Source organism: Onychostoma macrolepis, chromosome 02 (genome assembly GCF_012432095.1).
Source record: "Onychostoma macrolepis isolate SWU-2019 chromosome 02, ASM1243209v1, whole genome shotgun sequence".
Lineage (NCBI taxonomy): Eukaryota > Metazoa > Chordata > Actinopteri > Cypriniformes > Cyprinidae > Onychostoma > Onychostoma macrolepis.
This window is the reverse complement of record NC_081156.1, coordinates 17,926,225-17,951,546: the sequence shown is the minus strand read 5'-3', so window position 1 is coordinate 17,951,546 and position 25,322 is coordinate 17,926,225. Positions and strand designations below refer to the sequence as shown.

Sequence of the window (25,322 nt, the reverse complement as noted above, 5' to 3'; positions counted from 1 at the left end):
CATTTCCAATCAATATTGCTGAGCTCCGTCTCTGACATTTGTGTCTGTCAAACTAATTTAAAATCTGTGAGGGCAGTGAGTTGGAAAGCTGAGGTGGTTTGACTCACAGATGCAAACACCTCACAAGCGCTGTGTGAAGATGACATGCTGCTAGCTGTGCTCTTTCAGCTCCAAGTTCAACTGAGTGCAGGCACCTTTTAAAAGAGTGATGTAAGTTTGCGAAAATTATGACAAATTTTAGGGGGCCCTTGGTCCACTCACAACAGGGCCCCCTCAAAGCACGGGGCCCAGTGCGACCGCACCAGTAGCACTGCCCAAAGCATGTTTTAAAGATTATGGATCAGTGACTTAGTCTCTGATACCTGTACATGACTTTCTTTCCAAAAAATGCTGTAGGCTACATATTCTGACAGTATGTGGACACTGATATGGTTCATGGCTGACATAGCTAAAGCCCATAGAGTGCAGCAGTCAGGTTCTAGAAGTAAAAATCCCATTCATTTTATCAATAGGAGAATTGATTTTGAAAGTTAACTTAAATCATTAAAAACAGACCTGCTGTGAGCTACAAGATGGTTAATCGATGGTACATTCTTTTGTTGAAGCCATCAGTCCACATTATTTCATATTCAACAGAGAAATTCCTGGCGAAATACCACATTACCCAAGAAATCTCCATTAATCAGACAACTGCAAAAAAAGAAATCACAGCATAAGAACAATTTAGCACCTACAAGCACTGCAAATGATGAAGATTTTCCCCACATTGTCCTGATTTACAATAAACATAAAATATATTGTTTCTCTATACAATCAGCATGTTCAACAGTTTTATTTCTCCATTGTTTTTAATTTGATTTTGTCATTCACAGCGCTTTATGAGGTTGTAGTATTTCCTTCCCTCATTAAAACCACCATTAAGGACAGACTTGTCTTTTTGTTCAATTTCAAATACTTTGTTTGCTTCAAATCAAAGTTTGCAATGTTGTTATTAACCTTCTAGTTGTTTTTAGTTCATGTCATATGACTCTTAAACACTTTTTTAAAATCCCTATGGGAAAAACGCTTCCATGTCTGGCAATATCCCCCCCTTTCTGTTTCATATAAAAAAATATCACTGTGCTTGTCAAGATATTTAATGGTATAAGTGCCATTTCAAAACTACTTGTTAAATCATGCTAATCAACTAAAGTAAGGACTACTTCTATGGTGTTAAACTTATTTTATAAGTCATATTAATTCCAAGTAATCAGCAACTGGACTGGAGTTATCATTATCACACTTTTAAATCACTCAGCATCTGAGCAGCTGAAATGACCTCGCGCTGTACTCTCATTGAAACAATATCAATTATTTTATTAAAACTTATACATACAAATTGAAGAGGTTTCCTTTACAAACTCGAGCATGTCCCTCTGTACATCGTCTTTGAGAAGAAGCTGTTGAATATCAGGGCATTGATTGTCTGCCACAATAAAGATAAGCCTTCTCCTCTGTTCCGACAGGACAGACCACTTAGACATCCAGGCATTCACTCTTAGCCTGACACTGAGTTCACATTACTTAATTAAAAAAATATATGAAGCCATTAAGAAAAGACATAACTCAATGTGAAGTAAATAAAAAAGAAACAGAGGACAGGATGAGCAGGCTTTCTATTCAGAGCTGTTCTTATAATTATTCTGAATAAATTATGAATGTCTGCTTGAGATCTCGAAACAGTGAATGAATGATTTTTCTTTTCAGTATGTTTTATTAAGCTCCATTGCATTCGCCAGCCACTTGTAACAAGCCCAGCATTCCTCTCTTGTGGCTTATGAGATCATTTCCAAATAATGACCGCAATCCCGAATCAAAGCGACCAGTTCGGAAAAGTAAACAGAATCAAACTCATGAAAAGAAAAAGGCAACATTGATTTTCAGTCCCTTTGATATATGTGTTATAGACTCTCATGTCTGTAAAGAGAACAATGATGGGGTGACCCTATCCTCCTTTGTTTGCATTATCTGCTCGCTGCAGTGACTTGCTTAATTAAAACTGTATTTATTATTACTTAGTGCCAAGTCAAACGAGATTTCAATTGCCCTTTTAGTTTTCATTTAGCGAGCCAGTTAACAAATAATTACATTTGCTTTCTGATAGCAGCTTCCCTCTAATGATCACAGACAGTATTCTCAGTCTTTATTACCCTTAGTCAGATAAACAAACTAAATGACAAGTTATCGCTTGCGTTGAAAGCCAAATCCATTATCGACGGCATAAAATTATCACTTTATAATCATCCGGACTGGACATAAGACAATATATCCTATTGAATTCAAAACGAATTTATATCTCCGGCTTTGATGGGCACAACAACAGTTGATACTGAGCGTGTGAACAAAGTGACAAATTGAAAGCGTGTATTGTTTGGACACAGAGATTCAATCTCCAAATGCTTATGCCATCTGAAAAACAGTTTACAGCATCTATCCGAATGCCAGAATTTGTTGGGGAAGAAATCAAAATGGAACATGTTTCATGACTCAGACAAGATCACAGCTATCTCACACTGCGATAGCGGAGGCCAGGCTGCAACAGGCATTCATGGAAAAACTGCCATCTTAACACGTCAAGCTGTGTATGAGTCCAACAGCGAGACTAGGCTCAGTTTGAACGCGCTCATTGGAGGGATCTAACTAGCCTGGGTGAGACAATTTATAGGCTAAGCTTCATGTCTGACCGTGTTGTCGCACACCCAGTCTTCCCGCTTTTAGACACGCGATCGTATTTCTGGATGTGTGCTTGCGTTCACTAACTGAATCATCAATCTCCTCTCTCTGAGGCTAATTTAGCTGAGGCCTTTTAAATGCTCTGACAAGCCTTGTGTCATTCATCAAACTCAAGGCTCCGTTGGCTCCCTCGTCTAGCCTTGATTACACATCATGTCTGTGAGCAAACCACCCTGTTCCACAAACAAAAGCTGCCAATTTAGCAGTGAGATCTCCACATCAAAATATGCACCATCGTCTGGCTGTCCAAATGAATAAATTAATGAATGAATTGAATTAACGGAAATGGCCACACCGTGTGCTGCAATTTGTGTGCTTTATTACAAAAATCTGTACAAAATGTCTTCCCAGCTTTAGGACTGAGCATGTGTTACTGTCATTTCATATCGTTACAATTCGAAATCATGATAATAACCTGTCGGACAACAGCTAAACATTGAATATACTGTAGTAGTAGTAAGGTCTGTGTTGTCCGTATGTTATACACCATTTCACACGTTGCCAGATATTATTTAGGATAATGTCTTTACATTCTTTTTTCCCTTACAGTTTGCCACTCATATCGACAACAGGCCTGCTTTAAAACAAACAGCTCTCACAAGATATTCAGCAAGAACCACTGCGAAAAAAAAAAAAAAAAAACTGTACACGGGACAGCATAGAGCACTACAAAAACATTTCGCCTCTTTGAGTTTCTCCACTGAGACTGAGGTTTTCGAGAAAGGAATAGGCTTAATACAAAAGACTCCCCTTCAAACGCTCGCTGTCATAAGGGTTCTCTCTACAAACTTACAAAATAACATCTCAAAATAACTCAGGTTGACAGCCTCAACTGAAAGGCAAGTACTATACATTTTCAATGATTAAATCCACTCCGGCCTGTCCTGCTCGATACATCAAAGTCTATTCACTACGAGTTTGACTTGTATTTTGGTCGGCGTAACTGCAGGATACTTCAGAGGTTGTGATAGCGATGCGCCTCGACCCAAATTTTGGCGTGGAACTAAGGCCTGATAACAGACGTGAAGCTATGCATAAAGGATATTTTACAAAGCAACAGTTGCGGTTCCTCGCTAGGCAATGCGTTCGGAAAGGATAGCGGTTGCTGAATTCATATTGATTTTTTTCAAAGAACCTATGAGTCACAGAAACATGTGATAGAACAGAAACATTGATCTTTCGAGCATTGCTGCTGTATGGCTAGCTGGATGGCACTGTTCTCATTTATAACCATGGGGAGAGCACTTCAAATGTCTCTTCGAAACAATTGGTATTCCTGGACCAGCTCACATGGCCCTGCGGTCTACTGTCCATTATTCTCTTGGGCCTGAAGATCACTCTTTGGGCGCTTGCAACCACACCCCGAGTCCAGTCTTGGCATCTAACTGCAATTTAAATAGAAGTGCTTCCGACTCGAATCTCAACCGTCTATTGGTTATCAAAACCGCTGCTCTCTGCAGATATAACTCCCCCCTGCGCAATGAATGTTCCCCTTTTTTGCTCCCCTCTTCTGTCAAGCATCAATGAGTCAGTGGTATTCTCTTGATCATTGTTCATTTCCATTATGCCCTTGATTGAGCAGACCTTGGCAGGAATTTTAATCCCGGCTAGGAGGAGAATATATTGCTGCTGTCGGCATGGCCGTACAGGTCGGCTAGCTTCCTGAAGCGAGGTCCCCAGTCACTAAGATAGTCATAGTTCTGCTCCGAGTCTGTGCTCAGGGAGTCTAGGGAGCTGAGGGATTCGGCCACCGAGCCGCTGCCCTCGAAAGCGTATGTCTGCAGGGAGTCGTAGGGAGGTGCGGAAGGATCGACATCGGCGTCCTTCAGGCGGTCCCATATAAACTCCCGGAAGATCCCATTGTCTGGGGTGATTTTGTAAGGGGGAGGGCGGGAGCAATAAAGGGTGGGCACCTCCGGGGTGACGTCTCGGCGGGCTTTGCTGTCTCTCACTACGTTGAGGTTTCGCAACGCCACCATGTCGAAGGCCTCTGTGTCTTCTTCGCCTCCACCTTCATCGTCGTAGCGCACAATGTTCTCCCGCACGTCTCGGTCTTCATCCAAGATCAGAGGCTCCTTCTTCCTCCTCCTCATTGTCACAATCAGCAGCACCAGCACTGCAAAGACAAAAGAATGCTGTTAGTGAGCAAACCAGAGCTACCATCAGTGACACGACATAAGCATTACGCTATTGTTCAAAAGTTTTTTGTTTAAAGAAATTAATACTTTTATTAAGCAAGGATATATTAAATTCGTCAAAAGTGATAGTAAAGACATTTATAATGTTAAAAAAAGATTTGTATTTCAAATAAAAATGCTGTTCCTTTGAACTTTCTATTCATCAAAGTATCCTGGAAATAAATATCATGATTTCCACAAGAATATTAACCAGCGCAGCAGTTTTCAACACTGATAATAATAAGAAATGTTTTTCAAACACTAAATCAGCATATTACAATGATTTCTGCTGAAAATCAATTATATGCAATAATTTACATATATTCATATACATATATTTTGTCATAAAAATATTTTATTATATAATATATCAAAATTGAAAACAGCTAATTTAACTTGTAATAATGTTTCATAATACAGCCTTTCTGAGTAGAAAGCGGACCCCAAACATTTGAACGGCAATGTACATATTACCTTACATATGCATAACCTACTATTTACTGTATACTCTTTTTTTTTTATAATAGTATATATAGTAAAATAGTGTGTGTGTGTGTGTGTGTGTGTGTGTGTGTCTACCATAATATTATATGCTTTATAATAACATAGTCTTATGTAATATAATAACACGCATATTGCATATAGTACAATTACTAATAGTTTAAATAGTTTGATTTTATTATTAGTATTATAAAAATGTATATACACACTGTAACTGTCAGATTTTTTTTAAGTTGTAAATAAAACAAACAAAAAAAAATTATTTTCAAATAGTATTTTACAAAAAAAAATACTATTTTAGTTTGCTTCAAAATTTCGTGTTTAATTCAATGTGTTACTTGACTGTTTATTTTACTATTCATTCATTTGTTTATTTTTCTTTTTAAAGGGGTGGTTTACTGTGATTTCACTTTTTTCATTTTAAATAGTGTGTAATGTTGCTGTTGGTGCATGAACAGTATCTGCAAAGTTGCTGCACTGAAAGTTCAATGTAAGCGGAGATATCGTCTTTTAAAAATCAGGAAGTTTAATGCCTACAAAAACGACTCATATGGGACTACAACGAGATACTTCCCGGGTTGCATACGTAACAAACCCATAAATTTGCATCAACCCCTCCCTCCGGAACATGCAAAAAAGGGGGCAAGGCCATGTTCTGCGGCTTTGTCGAAGAGGAAGAGTTATAGTGGAGAGTTGTAGCCATGTCGTCGAAACGGTGTTATTTTCACCCAGCTGTCAGGTCTTCTGTGTTCGGGCTTCCTACGGATACTGTAGTTCGTCAACAATGGTTAAAATTTATGTTTGATTATGTTCCTGACAATTACAATCCTAATTTAGCTCTCTGTGCTGCGCATTTTACAGAAGACATCTTCCAGAATCAAGAGAGTTCAGAGTTCAATGCCGGATACACACAGAAACTATTACTAAAACATGGAGCAGTTCCAACTTTAAAAACAGAGGCAGCAGTTGTTGGGCCACAACCTGTAAGTAAGATTTCATAATTTTAAATGTATTTGCATGTATAATTTCAGACGTAATGTTTTAGTTTTATCAAGGACGTAAACAAATGCCAACGCTGGCTTTAGTAGCCAGTTAGTTAAATGCTATTTCGTGTGTCTATGACAAACGCATACAAATATTTTGGACCCGAATTTGTAATTATGTACTAATTTTGTAAATGTATTTTCTATGTATACTTTATGATGTAATTTTTCGATTTGATCAAGAACGTAAACACAAGCTAACGCTGTTTGGTTAGTGGCCAGTTAGTTCGATGCTATTTTGTGTGTATAAGACAAACGTGTACGAACTTCAAAAAATTATATGTAATCATAACAGCAAACTTCCATTCAGAAACATTTTGTAAGAGCCGTGCTTGCGGAAGTTCTGCTTGACTCTCTTCATTACCGCTTTCTGGGTCTGATTCTGGCTCAAACTGATAAGGCAATATTGACACCATTATTTACATTTGACCGGAGCACATGCAGCTGTCGCCCAGTGAAGGTAATGGGCGTGAAGTTTCTGGACAATGTGCAGTACGCAGTTTAGCCAATCACAACACACCGGCCCAACTAACCAATCTGAGCCCATTGTCTGTTTCTGAGGGAGTGGTTTCATAGAATCAGGAAGTCAACCGGTCGTTCAAATGACAGAGGAGAAAGCGGCTTACAATAAAGGTAAAATATATGAAAAATAAGGTGTTTTTTAACAAACGAAACACAAAGACATGTTATATTGCACCCCATTAACACAATCAAGCAAAGAAAAAAAGCAGTAAACCACCCCTTTAATAATAGAGACAGAAAGAGTGGATACTGGATGGATAAGTTGGTATGTGGAATTACTAGTCAGATTTGAACTTGTGTCACAGAGGAAAAAAGAAGGAATTCAAGGCCACTTTTCTGACGGTGCATTTATTCCTAGTTCTGTTGGTTTCCACCAGACTATTGGGGTGCAAATAGCTGCACAGTGCTGTTTACACCTCGTGCAAATAGTCATTACGATTAAACAATTTGCTAACAATATGAACCTTTTATATGGGAGTAGAGTGTTTAATAAATTGCTTCATTACAGATTCATGCCCTTGCCACCGTAAACAACAATTCCATGAAATATCAGGCATCAGGTAAGATTTAGAGGCACCAAAGCTTTAAAACACACACACACACACACACACACACACACACCTCTCAAGCAGTCCATTTGCCCTCCATTCAAGATAAGCAAAGACATAAAAGGTGTAGAATCAGATAGCACTCGACCATGACCATATCTCAACAATATTTATGACACAAGACCAAAATATAACTTTCTCATTGTTTTACACTCTATAGAACGATCGTGCCTCAAGGCCTGACACTTTAAGCTACGACATGAAAGATAAGCTGAATTATCTCTACAGTTCAATTAGGGCAGATCTGGTACATTAGTTTTATCAATGAGTTCATCAGATTGGGTTGTAGTGATTTTAATAATGCTGCTGACAAATCCCAAGCAGGAGGTGTTTCATCATGGGAGGTGCTCCTGGGAGCAGGAAGTGTTAAAGGAGTTACAGTCCGATCTAATCTCATCCTGCATGTTTGTTTACAACGGTTATTAACTGTACAGACCCTTATCCGAGCATAAAACACATGCACGGCTGAGAATTAAACACATGCTAGCACTTTTGTCTTCTCACTTTTAGCTCTGTCATGTGTGAACATAAGCAAACAGACAGAGATGAACACATAGATGCATGAAGAGCGAGATTTAGAGCAGGATGTGCACTGTAAATATGGGGCTTTAATGGCCACTTGCTTCCTTCCCGCTCATACACAAGCTGCTTATTCGGAAAAGGCCAGCATTAAATCCTTTTAATGAGTGTGGCATATGCCTACTGTACGTGTAAAATAAGACTGGATTATATGTCAGTCAGAAAATATCACCCTGCCCTGAAAGCACAGACCCCGTATACAAGCACATCAAAACTATCAACGAGAGGCAAGGCTGCACCGCGGCACAAAAGATGTGTGTCTCGGCGATTCAAACCGGGGATCAAATAATGCACAGAAAAAGATGGCGTGAAAGAGACGGAGAAATTCTGTCAATACAGAAAAAAGAAAAGGGGAAGCGCATAGCGAGAAATAACTAACATAACAAGACACATGCACAAAAAAGTGAAATAAATCCATTTTTTGTGGTGTGTGGAATGCAAAAACCAATCCTCCGTGTTGCCGCTCTCAGACCCATGAATGCGAGGGATCTTACAGTACAGCCACAACACAGTCCTCCCACGGGAGTCTATATCTCTCTCTCTCAATGTAGATAGCGCATATGTGTATTTGGCTGCCAATACCGAGCTCGAGGGGGAGGGAAGGGAGCAGATAAAGTAGGGAGAGAGAAAGAGGAGGTGTAAGTGGGAGCAGGCTGAAGTGAGAGAGAGAAAGATAGAGTGGAGGGAAAAGGGAGGCAAACGTCTAATGATCCATCCTTCAGGCCTGCCACAGCGAGTGTGAAATATGGTGCCAAAGTCTCATACTTCATCCTCAGGCCTAGTGTCGTTTTGCAGGGGCAGACAAGCTGGGCGAGTGGGCTGGTGAGGCAGCGGCTGCACGTGTGCAGTCATAATCACAGTACACACACACACACACACACACACACAGGGGATGATATAAACAAAAGCAAAGCCAATATCGACCTTAAATTCAAGAGCAACAGTCTTACAAGGTGGAAACAAAGAAAACGCTATAAAACTGAAGGTAAAGAAATAGAAAAATGAAAAATCTGTCATGTCTTTTCTTCTTCTTCTGTGGAACACAAAAGGATATTTTATGCAGAATGTCCAAACTGCTCTTTGCCATACAATGAAAGTGAAGGGTGACCATGGCTTCAAAGAAAGATTTTCAGTAAATAAAATCTCAATTTTAGTCTTCTCCTCACATAAAGCTATCGCAGTGTCTAGAAAAACAACTCACTTGAAATACTTTTCTGGTGTGTTTTTGTCCTTTTTGAAGTTTGACAGATTTTAACTGAAGTAGTTTCATGGATGTTAAAAGTTCTTCATAGAACCATAAATGCCATAAAGCACTTTCATATTTCAGAATGTATGATTCTATATGATATGACAATAGCAGAGAAATCTTGAAAATATGGAACAAAGAGTTTGGACCAAAGTTTGAGGCATGGCTATCAGAGTTCAGTTGTATTGAGTAAATTTAAATTATGAATTACATTTCTGGGATTTTTCCAGATCTGGGAATCAGTTTTTAGAAATCTTGAATGTGATCATTGGTTTCAGTAAAAAAGCTCAGGTTACTTTGGATATGATTTCTAGGGTGTAACATAGAATATAAAACATGAAATGATGTGCAGTAAGGAATACACCTTTCTTAACTGAATAATATACTATAATCTACTTGATACTGAAATATTGTATTATGTTTTATAACTTTTTTGATAAATTGTTTGTGTAAGTATTATTGTTTGTTTGTTTTCTTTTTTTAAATGTGAAATGCTTTAAATAAAATATTCAATCATCCATATGGAAAAAGAGCAGCTTGAGCATTATACAAAAATATCTTTTGTGTTCCACAAATGAAAGAAAGTCATACGAGTTCAGAACAACATGACAGTGAGTAAATCATGACAACTGGCATTTTTGGGTGAACCATCCATTAATAATGTACACATGCATATCCTATATTTATGCAGTTGTGTGAATATTTTCTAGGACAAAAACAAAATATGTTTTCAACATAAAAACATTTCTCTTTTAAATTCAGAACAACTCAGTTTAAAGCAAAAACTTCTAATTTGCTGAAATCTAATTCTGTGAAAAGCCTTGTTTTATTCAAAACAACCTTATTTACCCCTAAAATGTGCATATTAGTACATTTGAGTAGTAATATGTACCCTCAGGGTACTACTATGTACTTTTTAGGGTAAATAAGGTACAAAGAAGTCTCTCTAAGTGCACTGCTCCCATGACGAGCTGTTGTATCCCTAAAGGGAAACATTTTTTTCAGATTTTTTTTTTGAGCCACTGTTATGTGATTACAAGGACTTATATAGATCTAATGCAGTCTTAAGTCTTAACTGTTACAAACTGCGCCCACTTTAAGGCTTGATTTACCCTCTCTGCAGTTTTGACACAAGATGGATGTTCATCGGGAGCAGCAGATCAATTTAACATTATCCTCAATTTGCAGTAATTGGATTGAGAAAACAATCCGTCATCCAGAATCAATTAAACAACAAGTGGGATATTTTGTGGGGGCCTCGTTCTCATCGACCTCTTAAAAATGAGGCAGCAACTACTAGATTATGCACTGCCCTTCATTCTCTCTTTCGCTCCCTCCCTCTCTTTCTCTCGCTCTCATGCGTTCCCTTCACATATCTCAACTACTGCCAATAGCCCAGGGCAGTGAAGACTAATCAAGATATACTGGCGATATGCGGATCTATCTGGCTGTTGACATTTATGCCGCTGCCCAACACAAGGTGTTTGTGCTTTATGACACCTGTCTGTCCCTGGGTTTTCACAGTGGCGACATTATCTGTGAAATAAAATATGATTTATTATGGGTGATGCAAGAGCACACTACATCGCCTTAAGGGCCCTCATAAGTATTACTGACTGCCGTCCACTTGCACTGTCAGAGGCCATAGGAGAAGCACGCCTGGAACACAAGATGCCCTGCAATCGGTCAAGCAGAGATTGAAAAGGTGATGTCACCGTTGCGAGGATGACCCATGGACATGAATGTAACAGAGTGCCTCGGGCTTACCTGACCTCTCTGTGTTCCTCCACCTAAGCCTGAAATAATGAGCACAAGGTTTCCCTCAGAACAACTAGAGCGACGCAGCGGCTGTCATCATGTGATATGCGCTTCTAGAATCCTTTAGATTACTTCATGCAAACACTGATAAACAGCAATGCGTTTACCACAGCAGTTTGGTTGGATCCCTCCTTTTGAACTTTGTTTTCTTCCTATCAAATATTTTATGTACCAATATCAATGTTTGGGCTTAACAATGCAACTGAGATGTTGTAACGACACTAGGCAAGCATGCAATAGAGAGTTTGTCTGAAAATCTGTCATCATTTACTCGCCCCATGTTGTTCTAAACGTATACAAGTTTCTTTTTTTCCCCGTGGGATTCTAGAAGAATTATTTATAGCAGAACAAGAAAGTGAATTAAAGTGGTGACCAACTGTCAAGGTAGGATTTTCGAAGGATAATGACTGTTTCCTAACACAAAGGTATCATGCTTCAGAAGCCTTGGAATATATAACGTATAAGTCATGGACTATTTTTATGACGTTTTTGATGTCCTCTAGTCACCATCTACTTTCATTAAAAATAAAGGTTCTAAATGGGTTTTTTTCACATTGATGCCACAGGAGAACCATTTTGGGTTCCCTAAAAACCTTTCGGTGAACAGTGTGAAGAACATTTGAATTCGATTCTAAAATATTCTAAAGAACCTTTTTCCGCTATAAAGAATCCTTTGTGCAATGGAAAGGTTAAAATGGACAGTAAAGGTTCTTCGCAAAATGTTAGTTCTGACTCCAACTAAGAACTTTTATCTTTAAAAGTGTATATGCAGCATGAACATTCTTTTAAACATCTTTAATGTTCAATGAAAGAAAAACAGTCATGCGGGGTGAAATAACATGAAGCTGAGTAAATAATGACAGTATTTTCATTTCTGGGCGAACAATTCCTTTAATGGAGAAAGTCGTTTGTATGTTGTTAGATAAAAAAAGACAAAAGACTCAAAGTTGACATGTCCTTGTGTATCATTCATTCCCTGGCATGGTTTTAGTTGTGCGCTGCTTTGATAACTAAAGCAACAGCAGGCAAAAAGCTTGTTGATTCATTACCCCGAAAAAAGATAAAAGAAGAAAAAGAAGATTCTTTTTCCCTCCGCAGCTCTCCTCCTCTGAAGCCATCCTCCTCCGTCTCCTCCTCCCCTCAACCATGAGTGAGCAGTCTCGAGCCCCTGGGGCCGGACTCTCTTTGCCAAAAATAACTGCATTGCTCAGATCAAGCAGCGCAGTGGTCTAATCCAACTCATGTAGTTTGGGAGAGAGAGGGGGTAGGGGTGGCAGTGGAGAACCCTACGTTCACATGAGACGGCAAACCACAGGAATGAATATTTCACATCAGTTACAGCTGTTAGTTGAGCTCACATTCGGATGATAAACGCTTAAAGACAACGATCAATCAACACAAGGATGGATTCTGTTACTGTGGCCCACAAGCTGTGCTCTTTAGTTTAGATGGCATTTCTCACAGGTTCCTGTTGAACATGAGGAAGGACCACAACGCAAGAATCAGTTCTAAAAACACTTCTTAATGACTATTTTTTGTGTTGTCAAGTAAAAACATCCAATATGTCTTTCAAAATGACAAAATGTACGAATTAAGAAGCAAAGCTGTGCTAGATATTAACGAGGTTTTTTTTTATGTTCAGAGAATTTCTCTTGAATGACTGTTCAAAATTTTTCAATATTTTCATTCAGCAAGGACACATCAATTGATCACAAAAGTGACAGTAAAGACATTTAAATGTTAGGAAAGATTTCTATTTCAAATAAACGGTGTACTTTAGAATTTTATATGTATAAAAGAATCCAGAAAAAAAAACACAAATCACAGTTCACAATGAATAAATAAATAAATAAAAAATAACAAGAAATTGTGAGAGATTTCTGAAGGATCATGTGACGCTGAAGACTGGAGTAATAGCTGCTGAAAATTCAGCTTTGCCATCACAGGAATAAATTACATTTAAAATTATATTCAAATAGAAAAGGGTTATTTTAAATTTTACTAATATTTAAAATGCTACTGTTTTATTGTATTTCTGATCAAATAAATGCAGCCTTGGTGCGTGTCTTCAAAATCTTACAGATGCCAAAGTTTTAAAATGCAGTGTAAATTTATTTTTTAACCCATTTATTAAGTTGTTTTTCTTCAGTATATTTATGCTAAAAACATGCTAAAAAAAAAGCTACTTGCCAGTGGAGTAAGAAAAATCAACTCTGAAATCAAGTCTTAATGTCTTGTGCAATGTTGCTCCTCTTTTTGATTTTTACTGGAGAAGAAAATTATTTGAAGTGATGTTATATATGGTGCTCCAAGTCATGTGTGAGAACAGCAGAGTTTTTAAGGAACGTCAAATTCAAGCATATTGCACTCGGCTTCACTGCGGTGTATTATTTCAGATCTACCATTTAGTTGTAACGTCTCTATGGAGATAGAAATTAACTTGTTCATACATAGATGAAATGGCACCAAGGAAGCAGTAAGAGCTTCCTTTGTTACTTATCGTCATCTGTGCAGTCAGGAAAAGAAAAAAAAAATGAGAGTAATCAAACAATGGAAATTACTGAGGCTCGGTTCATGATGTGTTTGTGCACACAAATTCCCGTCTTGCCACAATAACAGCACTCTTTTTCAAAGAAAGAGACAACATCTGTCAGCAAATAGACTTGTGGTTGTGTCCGTGGACAGATCTCCACACCGCCAGCACAGCCAGAGAGACAACCTATCAATGGTATAATCAAGAAATCAATCAAACCATCAGGACTGCATTCACTCCCTCTGTGCAGTCTTCAGGTCAGCAAATCAACACAAAGACACGCCAGTCAACCAATCAGACCAAGTGAATGGTACATATTGGGTAGAGGTCACTCATCAAACAATCAGCTAATAAGGCTCCAAATAATAAGTAATCATACAGACCAGCAGCCTCCCTGGAGAGGGTAAACAAGTCAATTGTGGCCAAGCAGACCTCTCGGCGCACGCCGCGTCCCAACTGTTGGAGCTGTCGTGCCAACGCTTCTAAAGTAATGGCAGCCCGACTGTGCGCTAAATGTCAGTACGGGGGAGGTGGAAATGCAATAAAGTTCTTAAAAAATGGTTTGGAAAACAATAATAAAAATTGGACAAATATGCTTTGATTGCAAGCTGCATTCAGAAAGCACAGTGATATCAAAATAAACCCTATATGCTTTATTAATAAATGTCCTGCTGTGCATGATTTATCACATTATTTCAAAAAAATAAAAATAAATGAATAAAAATACACTACTGTTCAAAGGTTTGGGGTCTTTTTTGCTTGTTTTGAAATAAATCTCTGCATTAAGTTGCATTAATTTAAAGATAAATAAATTTTAAAAAATGTAATATTGTGAAATATAACGACAAATTAAAATAACTGTTACTTCAAAATGTAGTTTATTCCTGTGATGGCAAAGTTGAAATTTCAGCAGCAGTTTTTGGTATCATATGATCCTTCAGAAATCATTAAAATACGCTGATTTGAGGCTCAAGAAACATAATATTATCATAAATAATACATGATATGTTAAAATCCGTTTTATTTAAATTAGAAATCTTCTTTTGTAAGGATGTAAAAGTCTTTACTGTCATTTTGGATCAGTTTAATGCATACTTGCTGAATAAAAGTACTGTCCCCAAACATTTGAACAGTAGTGCATTTTGAAAAAGTATTTTCATTATGTTTATCAAAATGTAACGTTTCAGCCCTTTTCTTCAATTAAATCAAACCCTGATGAACACATCAAGTACACACTTAACTACACCCTTTCTTGCAGAATATTCAGTTTTTACTCTAAAACAATTCACATTACAAAAGCTAAATGCTGTTTTATTAAAAGCCATTTGCAAGTTGATTTGTTCATCTTGACCAGCAGGACAAAGCATCGTTGGTTCAACCAATGGTGTGATTTTGAGGTTGGACTATCTATTTTTCACATCTATGCCAGACAGAGGAAATGTCTGGCAAGAAAACCAAGAAATGCAGCACTTTGTCAAATTCTGTTCATTTCCTTAAACAAGCTTATTAAAGGGATAGTTCTGTCAGCGAAAATTCTGTCATCATTGAAGAATCTGAGTAACCAAACAGGTGACGGTAGCCATTGATTTCCAAAGTTTTTTTGGGGGGTTTTTTCGCATACTATGGAAGTCAGTGTCTACCATCAACTGTTTGGTTACATTATTCAAAATATCTTCTTTTGTGTTCAGCAGAGGAAAGAAACTCATACAGATTTGGAACAACATGAGGGTTAATAAATGATGACAGAATTGTCATTTTTGGGTGAACTATCCCTTTAACCATTGCTTCAAAATGGTTAAATGTATTTCCTACCAAGTAAAGTGATGATGCAGGCCAGGATGGCGACGAGAGCTCCAGTGCTGAGTCCAGCTGACAGCGTGAAGGCCTCTGTGCCACATGACTGGGGCGTCCCATCAGGGTCACAGTCACACACTCTAATAGACAGCGTGTTAGTGCTGCTGAGAGCAGGGGTCCCGCTGTCCACTATCAACACCGGCAGTCGATACATAGACTGTTCCCTCCTCTGAAAACCACCCCTCTTAGTTAGAATAGAAGCGGTATTGTCTGCAGAGAGAAAGAGAAAGATATGTGAAAAGTGAAAAAATGACTTATACGAATAGATAAAATGAAGTCTTTTTGGTCTTATTAGGAATAAGAACTGAGTTTCAAGGATTCGCTTTAAACTGTCTTAATGAAATCACGTACCTTTATTGTCTCGGAGGGTGAAGTTCATGTTCCCAGCTGTCTCTGCGGTGAGGGAGAAGAAGAAGCGATGTCCGCTGGGCGGTTCATCTTTATCCACTGCACTTATGGTTTCAATGACCTAAGACAGTGTCAAAGAGGGAGTAAAAAACAGGAAGATGAATACTGCTGTTATTGGCTCGCTCCAAACAAAATAATCCATAGTTCTCTCACTCAAAACACTGCAGTCTTGCCATAATAATGAATGTTCAAGATTATAGGTAAATCTCAGTATTTCATGACTGGAATTAATTACTTGATATGTTTATTAATTAGTAAAGAAAAAATAAATAAAATAAATTAATGGCATATAAAGTGGGGGGAAATTCTTTGATCCCCTTCTTATTTTGCACGTTTGTCCACTGACAAAGAAATTACCAGTCTATAATTTTAATGGTAGGTTTATTTGAACAGTGAGAGACAGAATAACCAAAAAAAAAAAAAAAGAAAAAAATCCAGAAAAACGCATTTCAAAAAAGTTATAAATTCATTTGCATTTTAATGAGTCAAATAAGTATTTGATCCCCTATCAATCAGCAAGATTTCCGGCTCCCAGGTGTCTTTTGTACAGGTAAGGAGCTGAGATTGGGAGCACTCTCTTAAAGTGAGTGCTCCTAATCTCAGTTTGTTCCCTGTATAAAAGACAACCTGTCCACAGAAGCAATCAATCAATCAGATTCCAAACTCTCCATCATGACCAAGACCAAAGAGCTGTCCAAGGATGTCAGGGACAAGATTGTAGACCTACACAAGGCTGAAATGGGCTACAAGACCATCTCCAAGCAGCTTGGTGAGAAGGTGACAACAGTTGGTGCGATTATTCGCAAATGGAAGAAACACAAAATAACTGTATATCTCCCTGGGACTGGGAGGGATCATGAGTTCAATGATCATGAGAACGGTGAGATATCAGCCCAGAACTACACGGGAGGAACTTGTCAATGATCTCAAGGCAGCTGGGACCATAGTCACCAAGAAAACAATTGGTAACACACTGTGTCGTGAAGGACTGAAGTCCTGCACCGCCCGCAAGGTCCCCATGCTCAAGAAAGCACATGTACAGGCCTGTCTAAAGTTTGCCAATGATTCAGAGGAGAACTGGGTGAAAGTGTACCATCAGGGCCAGGGCATTGAAAATGGGTCGTGGATGGGTATTCCAACATGACAATAACCCAAAACACACGGCCAAGGCAACAAAAGAGTGGCTCAAGAAGAAGCACATTAAGGTCCTGGAGTGGCCTAGCCAGTCTCCAGACCTTAATCCCATAGAAAATCTGTGGAGGGAGCTGAAGGTTCGAGTTGCCAAACGTCAGCCGTAAAACCTTAATGACTTGGAGAGGATCTGCAAAGAGGAGTGGGACAAAATCCCTCCTGAGATGTGTGCAAACCTGGTGGCCAACTACAAGAAATGTCTGACCTCTGTGATTGCCAACAAGGGTTTTGCCACCAAATACTAAGTCATGTTTTGCGAAGGGGTCAAATACTTATTTGACTCATTAAAATGCAAATCAATTTACAACTTTTTTGAAATGTGTTTTTCTGGATTTTTTGTTATTATTCTGATTTTTTGTTGTTACACTGTTAAAATAAACCTACCATTACAATTATAGACTGATCATTTCTTTGTCAGTGGGCAAACTTGATTTAATTATTTAGATGCTGCTGAATAGTTCTAGATTATTTTTACCGTCCACAACAACCCGTTTTGCAATTTTTTTATTTATAGGTTAATGTACACATACATCGGACAAACATCTTTGGTGGTTGTGTTGTGTCTCGCTGGCTTTTTAGCATCTTCCGCCATGAGAGCCACATTTAAAGACAGCGAGACAATTAAAAAACTATCTTTTAAAAATTGACCTCAAATCTAAAGAACTTTTTTGACTGTAAAGAACCTTTTCTGCATTTGAAAGGTTCCATGGATGTTTCCATTAATTCCAATAAAGAACCTTTATTTTTAAGAGTGTAGTAATGAACTAATTTAACATGTTCAATTGATGTTTTAACACATAAAAAAATTCAACCATCAGCCGAATTCAAGGTGGTGAACTTGGAGGAAAAAATACACGATTCACAAGTTTAAATCATGCTGAAAACAACATTAGGAGGATAGACCAAGCCCAGGAAGCTATCAGTGTGAGACGACGCACATACGGTATCCAGGGATTTAGCAAAGTAGAGGGCCATCCCAGTCTAAATCTGGACCGAAACCCCCAAAGCTGGGCAAAGTGCTGCGCTTTAGAGATGAATATCAGGGTGACCCATCAGGTGGTACACTAAGAAGATTCTCCTGACACACTGTTGTGGCCTAATCTGTGGGCTTTGGCTGGGTTAAATACTGTGTGCACAGCTCTTCCCTTGCAGTCAGCACAAACTCAATCTGCTTGAAAAATCTCCTAAAACCTTACGCACAGGATAAATGCAGCGGAGCGGTGGCTAACGGACACTCCTGTATCATTTCCTCATTCGTCCGAGGAATATGACCTTGTACTCACCAAAAGCTTTTCAGCGCTTTAATTCTCCACTCAGTTATTTTTATTTAACACCACCCTCCATTTACGCTAAGTGAGTATTTGGCAATGGGAACTCTGACGGATTTATCATTTATCTGTAAATATTTTTGAAATCGTAAAACGTTGCGCTATTAAAAACCTGCATAAATGACACAAGCAGAGCAGGATGTTCCCTCAGCACCGAGCACTGATTACAGTAAACTGTGACAAAATTAATTACAGATAGTCCATTAAGGCGAATGCAAAGTGTATTGATAAAATCATTGAGGCAATGGGTTCATTTAAAATGAATAAGAACATCTTGCCAAGGCAAAGCGTCTTAAACCAAACCTGATTCCGCATTTACCAACCTGGGAGACGTGGAAAAGTAAATCGTTTTTAGAATAATAGTGTAAAAACACAAAATGGCTCTTTTGCAGCCAAGAAGCACATTATATGGAAAAATATGGGTGATTTAAGCCTTTTTGCAGTACATGTAAAAATGGCTGGAGGGCAAGGAATGTCTCCTGTGCCACCTGATTTTACAGAGGGGAAAATCTTCACCGTGAGACTGCCCGTGGAGAGTTAGCAGTCACGAGTGCTTTAAAACACCAGTCTTTCAGCCTGCCACTGCTGACCATGTCTCTGAGGCATAAAGAAACAAGACAGAATATAGACGACCTTAAAGAGATAAAAAACCCCTGGGAAAACACTCACTCCTCATAATCTAATCTGCTAAATCACCTGTAACAAATCACCTGGCTCATTTAGAGACCGCAGCTTCAATTCATATTAAGGTTCTATTAAATTCAAAAAGTCATATTAGGAACAAAAGAGAAACCAAGGGCACAGAGAAAAGAGCTTTGCGCTGGGAAACGAAGGTGAAGACATACGTTTGGTGCCTGTGACCCCATTACAGGCACTTGTTGGATGGGGATCTGGGGACCTTTTTCAACAAGCCATCTGTTTTAGACTTGGATGCAATGATGGGGAATATTCCCTCTCGTCTCATGTACATTGGGGATGGGTGATTATGATCGCCTAGTCATCCAACAACTGACTTCATCTAGATATTTTTAGAGTTTTCAGAATTTTAGAGGCCATTCTTTAAATGCTAAGTAATCATCAACAATAGCGAAGACAAAAATGCACTAATTAAACAATACTGATAATGAAAATAAGATATTAACAATGCACTAACAATGTTTTCAAATAGAAATAATTTGATTAATATGATTTAAATAATCTAGTCATAAGTAATCAAATCAAACTTTCCATTTAAAAAATACTAAATTCGATTATTTTTTTTTTATTTTATTTTTCATTATTTTTTTAGTGTCTTGCATTTTTATGACATTGTACCAAGTTAAAAATAGACCAATTAAAAAAAGCAAAAAGCAAAAAAAAAAAAGCATATTGAGACCCCTGCATTCTGGTTCGTTACATTGCGCTAATTGCTTTTTAATGCAAGAACACATGGCTGATTGGGATCAAGTGAACACAAAACTATTTGATCGATTTGTCGACTAGTTATTGATGCAACCCCTTCTTTGAAATGATGTAGTTTTTGCTCTCTCTGTGTAGGAAAGAAGTGAAAAAAATTTAATTTGCACTTAAAAATTGGTTTAATTTTCTCTCAAAACCTGGCAACAAGTTTTCCATGCAACTATATGCAACGATTCATTCTTCCTCCAGGCAATTCTGAAGAGTTCATTCAAATTCAAGAGCTCCATACAGTCTCTTTCAGAGCGTCTGGCTTCTTGATGGAGCAGGTGTGAAGCTCTAAATATACAAATGTGCAGATGAGCCGTATGAAAACAACGAAGTGGAGATACACCCGTAGATAACAGTGTAACAACAGGCACGAAGGCTGGCTGAAAAAGAGCCTATTTCGCCTCAGACGCAAATAGGCAAACAGCATTTGCGACTATTTTGCAAGGCACTGAAGTGACAAAGAACGTAAAAGTGCCATCACTGTTTGTTGATGATATTGTGCCTCACGGCAAACATTCTGTCTGATCAAAATTCTTTGTCTAACAGCTCCAGAACGCCTCACTCAAAAGCTTTGACTTTCAGATTCGGTCTCCAAAAGCACTCCAGAATGTCTGAGAGCCTCTGTTTTGCAGGTACAACGGTTTAAGGGCCGTTATAAGGACAGACTCATCGTGCTAAGAATCACAAGAGAGATCTGCGCTATTGAGACAGCATTTGACTATCACTGCAGCATCGCTCAAGTGCTCCCATGGCAGAAGATATGGAAGTGAACATGAATCACAGGGGAAACTAAATCATTATGAAAACATACAGGCGCTTTCATCTCTATTCAGAGAAAGAGAGACCGCTCTACTGTTCCTCGGAGAGGCGGGAAAGTAATTTAGCCTCTAATATGAGAGAGAGCTCTGAAAGTTAGAAGTGATGGAAGTCTGGGGTGTCCAAAACACATAGAGAGTGTTCTTGAGGGACTATGGTAATGTGTTTCAAGGCTGAGATAGCATTTGTGAAAAGAGCCCACCAGCACCTTTTCACTTAGGCAAAACAAACACGGTTCCCTGTGACTCCGGGACACAGGCAGGCCAGGACTAATTGTTATGGCCCAGACAATCATGCCACTACAGGGGATTGTATCTCATGCTCAGTAAACCCTGTAGCCTTGTTCTGTTCTCTCTTTGTTTTGAGAGCTCTTGTGGGAGGGATTATTTTTCTTAAGAAAAAGAAAAACATCCTTCAGTATTCTTTCACTGCTCCCAAAAGAAATGATCAGATCAAGTCAATTTCTGATACACTAATACAAACAAATGCTTGACTATTAACTCTCCTCTAAACAAACACCGTCTGTCAAAGATCTAATGAAACAATTACAGTTACTAAGTAGGGTTTCTATGGAAGCTTGTTTCTTACTCTGTTTCTGATGATACAGTTTAAAATAAACTCACATTGCGAAATATAGTCACAAATACAAGAAATAATCACAATTACATACTGTAAACCTGAAGTCTTGAGACAGTGGCATTTACAAATAAGCCATAACCAATAAATTACAGATTACAAAAATTTAATTTTTAGTTGCAAGATATTAAGTCGGAATTACGAGAAATGGTAAGTGAGATGAAGTCAGAAATTATGAAAATCAAAATTATGAGAAGTAGTCACAACTGTGGGATATTAAGTCGCAATTGTGAGATAAAGTCAGAATTATGAGACAGTCACAACTATGAGATATTAAGTCGCAAGTGTGAGATAAAGTCAGAATTATGAGACAGACGCAACTGTGATATATTAAGTCGCAATTGTGAGAAATATTCACAACTCTGTGATATGAAGTCACAATTGTGAGATAAAGTCAGAATTATGAGAGTCACAACTGTGAGATATTAAGTCGCAAGTGTGAGATAAAGTCAGAATTATAAGAAATTGTCACAACTGAGATATTAAGTCGTAACTGAGAAATTCAGAATTTCTGTACGAGAAATAGTCACAACTGTGAGATATGAAATCGTAATTGTGAGATAAAGTCAGAATTATGGGAAATAGTCACACTTGTGAGATATTTAGTTAATTGTGAGATAAAGTCGGAATTATTGTATGAAAAATAGTGAGATATTAAGTTGCAATTGTGAGAAAGCTGGAATTATGAGAAATATTCACAACTATGATGAGACATGCAATTGTGAGATAAAGTCAGAATTATGAGAAATAGTAACAACTGTGAGATATTAAGTTGCAACTTTGAGATAAATTTGGAATTACTGTATGAGAAATAGTCACAACTGTGAGATATGGAGTCACAATAGTGATAACATCTGAAATGTGCAAAATACTGGGAGATATGAAGTTGCAAATTAAGAGAAACAAATGTGCAGTTATGAGATATGAAGTCGGATATAAGATATATGTGAAATATAAGTTACAAGAATAAATTAGAGTATTAGAACGTAAAAATGAACTTCTTTCCATGTAGCTTTTATAGAATAACAGTGGTAATGCAGCAGATGCGCTCAAAAGGAAAGGCACCTCTAGTTGAGTAAAATCAGTCATGTTTTCACCACTGGTGTTGGTCCTCTGACATTACCCAGCGCTTTCAAGATCAATGGTGCATCATGTCACAGAATTTGTCAGTGGCTTTTATCATTCCCATTAGGACTGAACAAAGGTCCAGACTGTTTCCTCCACGCACTCATAGCAAGTGTTTAGTATGTGGCATTCGTAATGCCCTTTATACCTCATTCATCTTAGTAATGACGTTCTGACAAACATTGGAATATGAATGCGACAGAGAATGTGTTTGAATCAGGGTATGTTGCTGACTCGAAAATGAGGAACCCATTGGTCTGCTTGTGTGTGTGTTCTGCAATTGCCTGCTGAAGGACTTCACATTTGGCTACTTGACACAATGCCACGCTCCCCAACAAACCAATTTCATGCCACAGTCACCTCTGTCTCATTTGCATCGGTGTAAAGCTTTTTCTGCATGAGCGCACAATGTTTTGATCCCCTGATTAGAGTGATCTGCAGCAGAAAGCCACCAGAATCCTGTTGTTATCATTTTGTCCATCTGTGGCTCTCGCTGCTCTTTACTGGCTATGGATCCAGGTACAGAATCTTTCTAGCTGAGCTTCTGATGAAGGACAGCGAAAGATATTCATATAAACTAATGAAATAAATAAATAGATAAATAACTAAAAAAATAAAACGCAGTATTAACCTTGGTTCAAATCAACAAGCTGCACACTGCAGTACATAATCTGAAAATGAGATCTATTCTCATTTATTAGGTGCTTCCAACAGTAAAACCACACAATTAATTTCATCCAGTATCAGAAATGTTGTGATAAGAATAATATTTCTGTTTATTGGACTATTCAGGTTTGAAATCACAGTTGATATGAAAGCCTTTCTGATGAAGAATCAAGAGCCACAATACCTGTCCTGGTACAACGCTTTCACACAGGAAGGTCTCATACTCTATGGCAAAGACTGGCGCGTTGTCATTAATGTCCATCACTGTGATCAGAGCCACTCCTTTTCCAACCTGCGACGGATCCACTGAAATCACAGAGAACAAAATATGCATGCATGAACAGGCTAATAGATGAAAAAAACATGAGGGCACCAACACATTTATTTCAATATGTTTTATTTATTTAAATGTGTTACATTATTTAATAGGTTGCATTTATTTAAATATGTGCCTTGCCATCGTTCCGGCCACTGTTGGCTTCCTCACTGGGAGCATTAAATCATCATTTTCTGTAATTCTGAATTGAAATTATTTGTATTATGAAAAGATTTTACTTCACAAAACAAAACAAAAAGTTGATCTGAATCAGTTAAAAATATTTCACATAAACATTACAATGAAGTACATACATTATGTGTCTATGTATAATAAAGGTAGAGATGGGGGGGTGCTGAAGCAGTTGTCACAAAAATGAGCTAAGTAGCCGTTTAGCTACACTTGTATTGAGACTGACAGGATTAGATGAACATGCTCCTCCTGAACTTTAGAGCTCAACTTAAATATTCCCATTGATGTTCTTACAAGTGATTGCAAATGTTCGTCTCTTACTGCGGCTCCCTAAACTTTGTTCACTCGGCTCATTTTATCCAGAGAAATAAATCAGAAATCATTTATATCTGACAATTGTTCAGAAGCTGGAGTTACATTAACAATTTGACCCTTTGTATGCATAAAAGAACAGAGCCACAGTGAGGAGTAAATCTTAGAAATGAAAGTCAAGACGATTGATGCAATACAGGAAACTGAAATAGGAATTAGCTGCTGGGGTTTTTTTTGTGTTGCTCACTGTTCAGCCATGAGTGCCGAGGACCATAAAAAGACTCCGGGAAATTTACTGCTGCAATACACGCAATAGAGTTTTATGTGACTTTGAATCAAATTTGAGCTGTCAAAATAAACAGGCCGATTGCAGTATCATCCCATTTATCAGCAATCCGATCCAAAACAGCAGACGCAAGGGCCTTTCTGGTAAGACCCGGGTATAACATAAGCGTTTTAAACGCACATTTGATTTGTGTTTTCTTTCTACTTTTAGCAAATAAGGTGATATTTTCAACCACTAGGCATGCTGCACTTGGCAATCAACAAATTAACAGACTGCACAAGGGCGTGAGGTTATTTTTGTTGTGTAAATGCAATGTATATATTTCAAATGGTATTGGCGCTTAAGCACAAGCCAACAGCAAACACCTGTTGAGGGCATACCTCTAGTCAACCAGAACAGACACAGCTGCTAGTATTCTTTGAGTAGAATGACTGCTGTTTGCTAGTACATTTGGTGCATGCTCACAATGCACTACAAAACCAATTAAGAGCATTTCAGTTGTATGCTAATCGGCAAAATCTCTATGAATTTTTGCAAGCTGTCCTGTCATTATGAGCTTTCTATAATTTTGGCAGCGGCGATGATATCGAGGGCATTGAGGAGGACAAAATGCGGTCATGGTCTTCAGCCAAATGAGTTGATGGAGAGCAAAAATAAATCTATTCTGCAGGTGTGAACATGCAGCGGCAGTGGGCTGGAAATATGCTGGCTCATTCGAAGTTGATTTCCATCGAAAACCCAGTGATTTATTGTACGTTCCACACAAGCTTGACTCTTTACATGGCTAGCAGAATTCAGCTTAACTGTCTAATCCAAACGGTGCTCTGGTTTAGAGAAAACGCATATCCCAACAAAACTGCACTAGTAAATATATGACTCACGCCTCCCAGTATCTTCCGCCCAAGATATATAGAGCCCATCTGCCTCCGTGCCGTACACACCTGCAG

General features: G+C 38.2%; 1 protein-coding gene across 1 annotated transcript in view; it reads right to left on the bottom strand.

Moving 5' to 3' along the window:
• Positions 1–1,705: 1,705 nt before the first annotated feature.
• Positions 1,706–25,322, bottom strand: part of cdh7a (cadherin 7a) — a 56,659-nt gene continuing 33,042 nt past the window's right edge. The window contains exons 9-12 of the mRNA XM_058761528.1: positions 23,454–23,575; positions 16,005–16,122; positions 15,612–15,863; positions 1,706–4,888 (exon numbers count right to left, since the gene is read on the bottom strand). Of these exons, the coding sequence (XP_058617511.1) occupies positions 4,380–4,888; positions 15,612–15,863; positions 16,005–16,122; positions 23,454–23,575 (1,001 nt within the window). The 3' untranslated portion in view covers positions 1,706–4,379. The remainder of the gene's footprint in view (positions 4,889–15,611; positions 15,864–16,004; positions 16,123–23,453; positions 23,576–25,322) is intronic.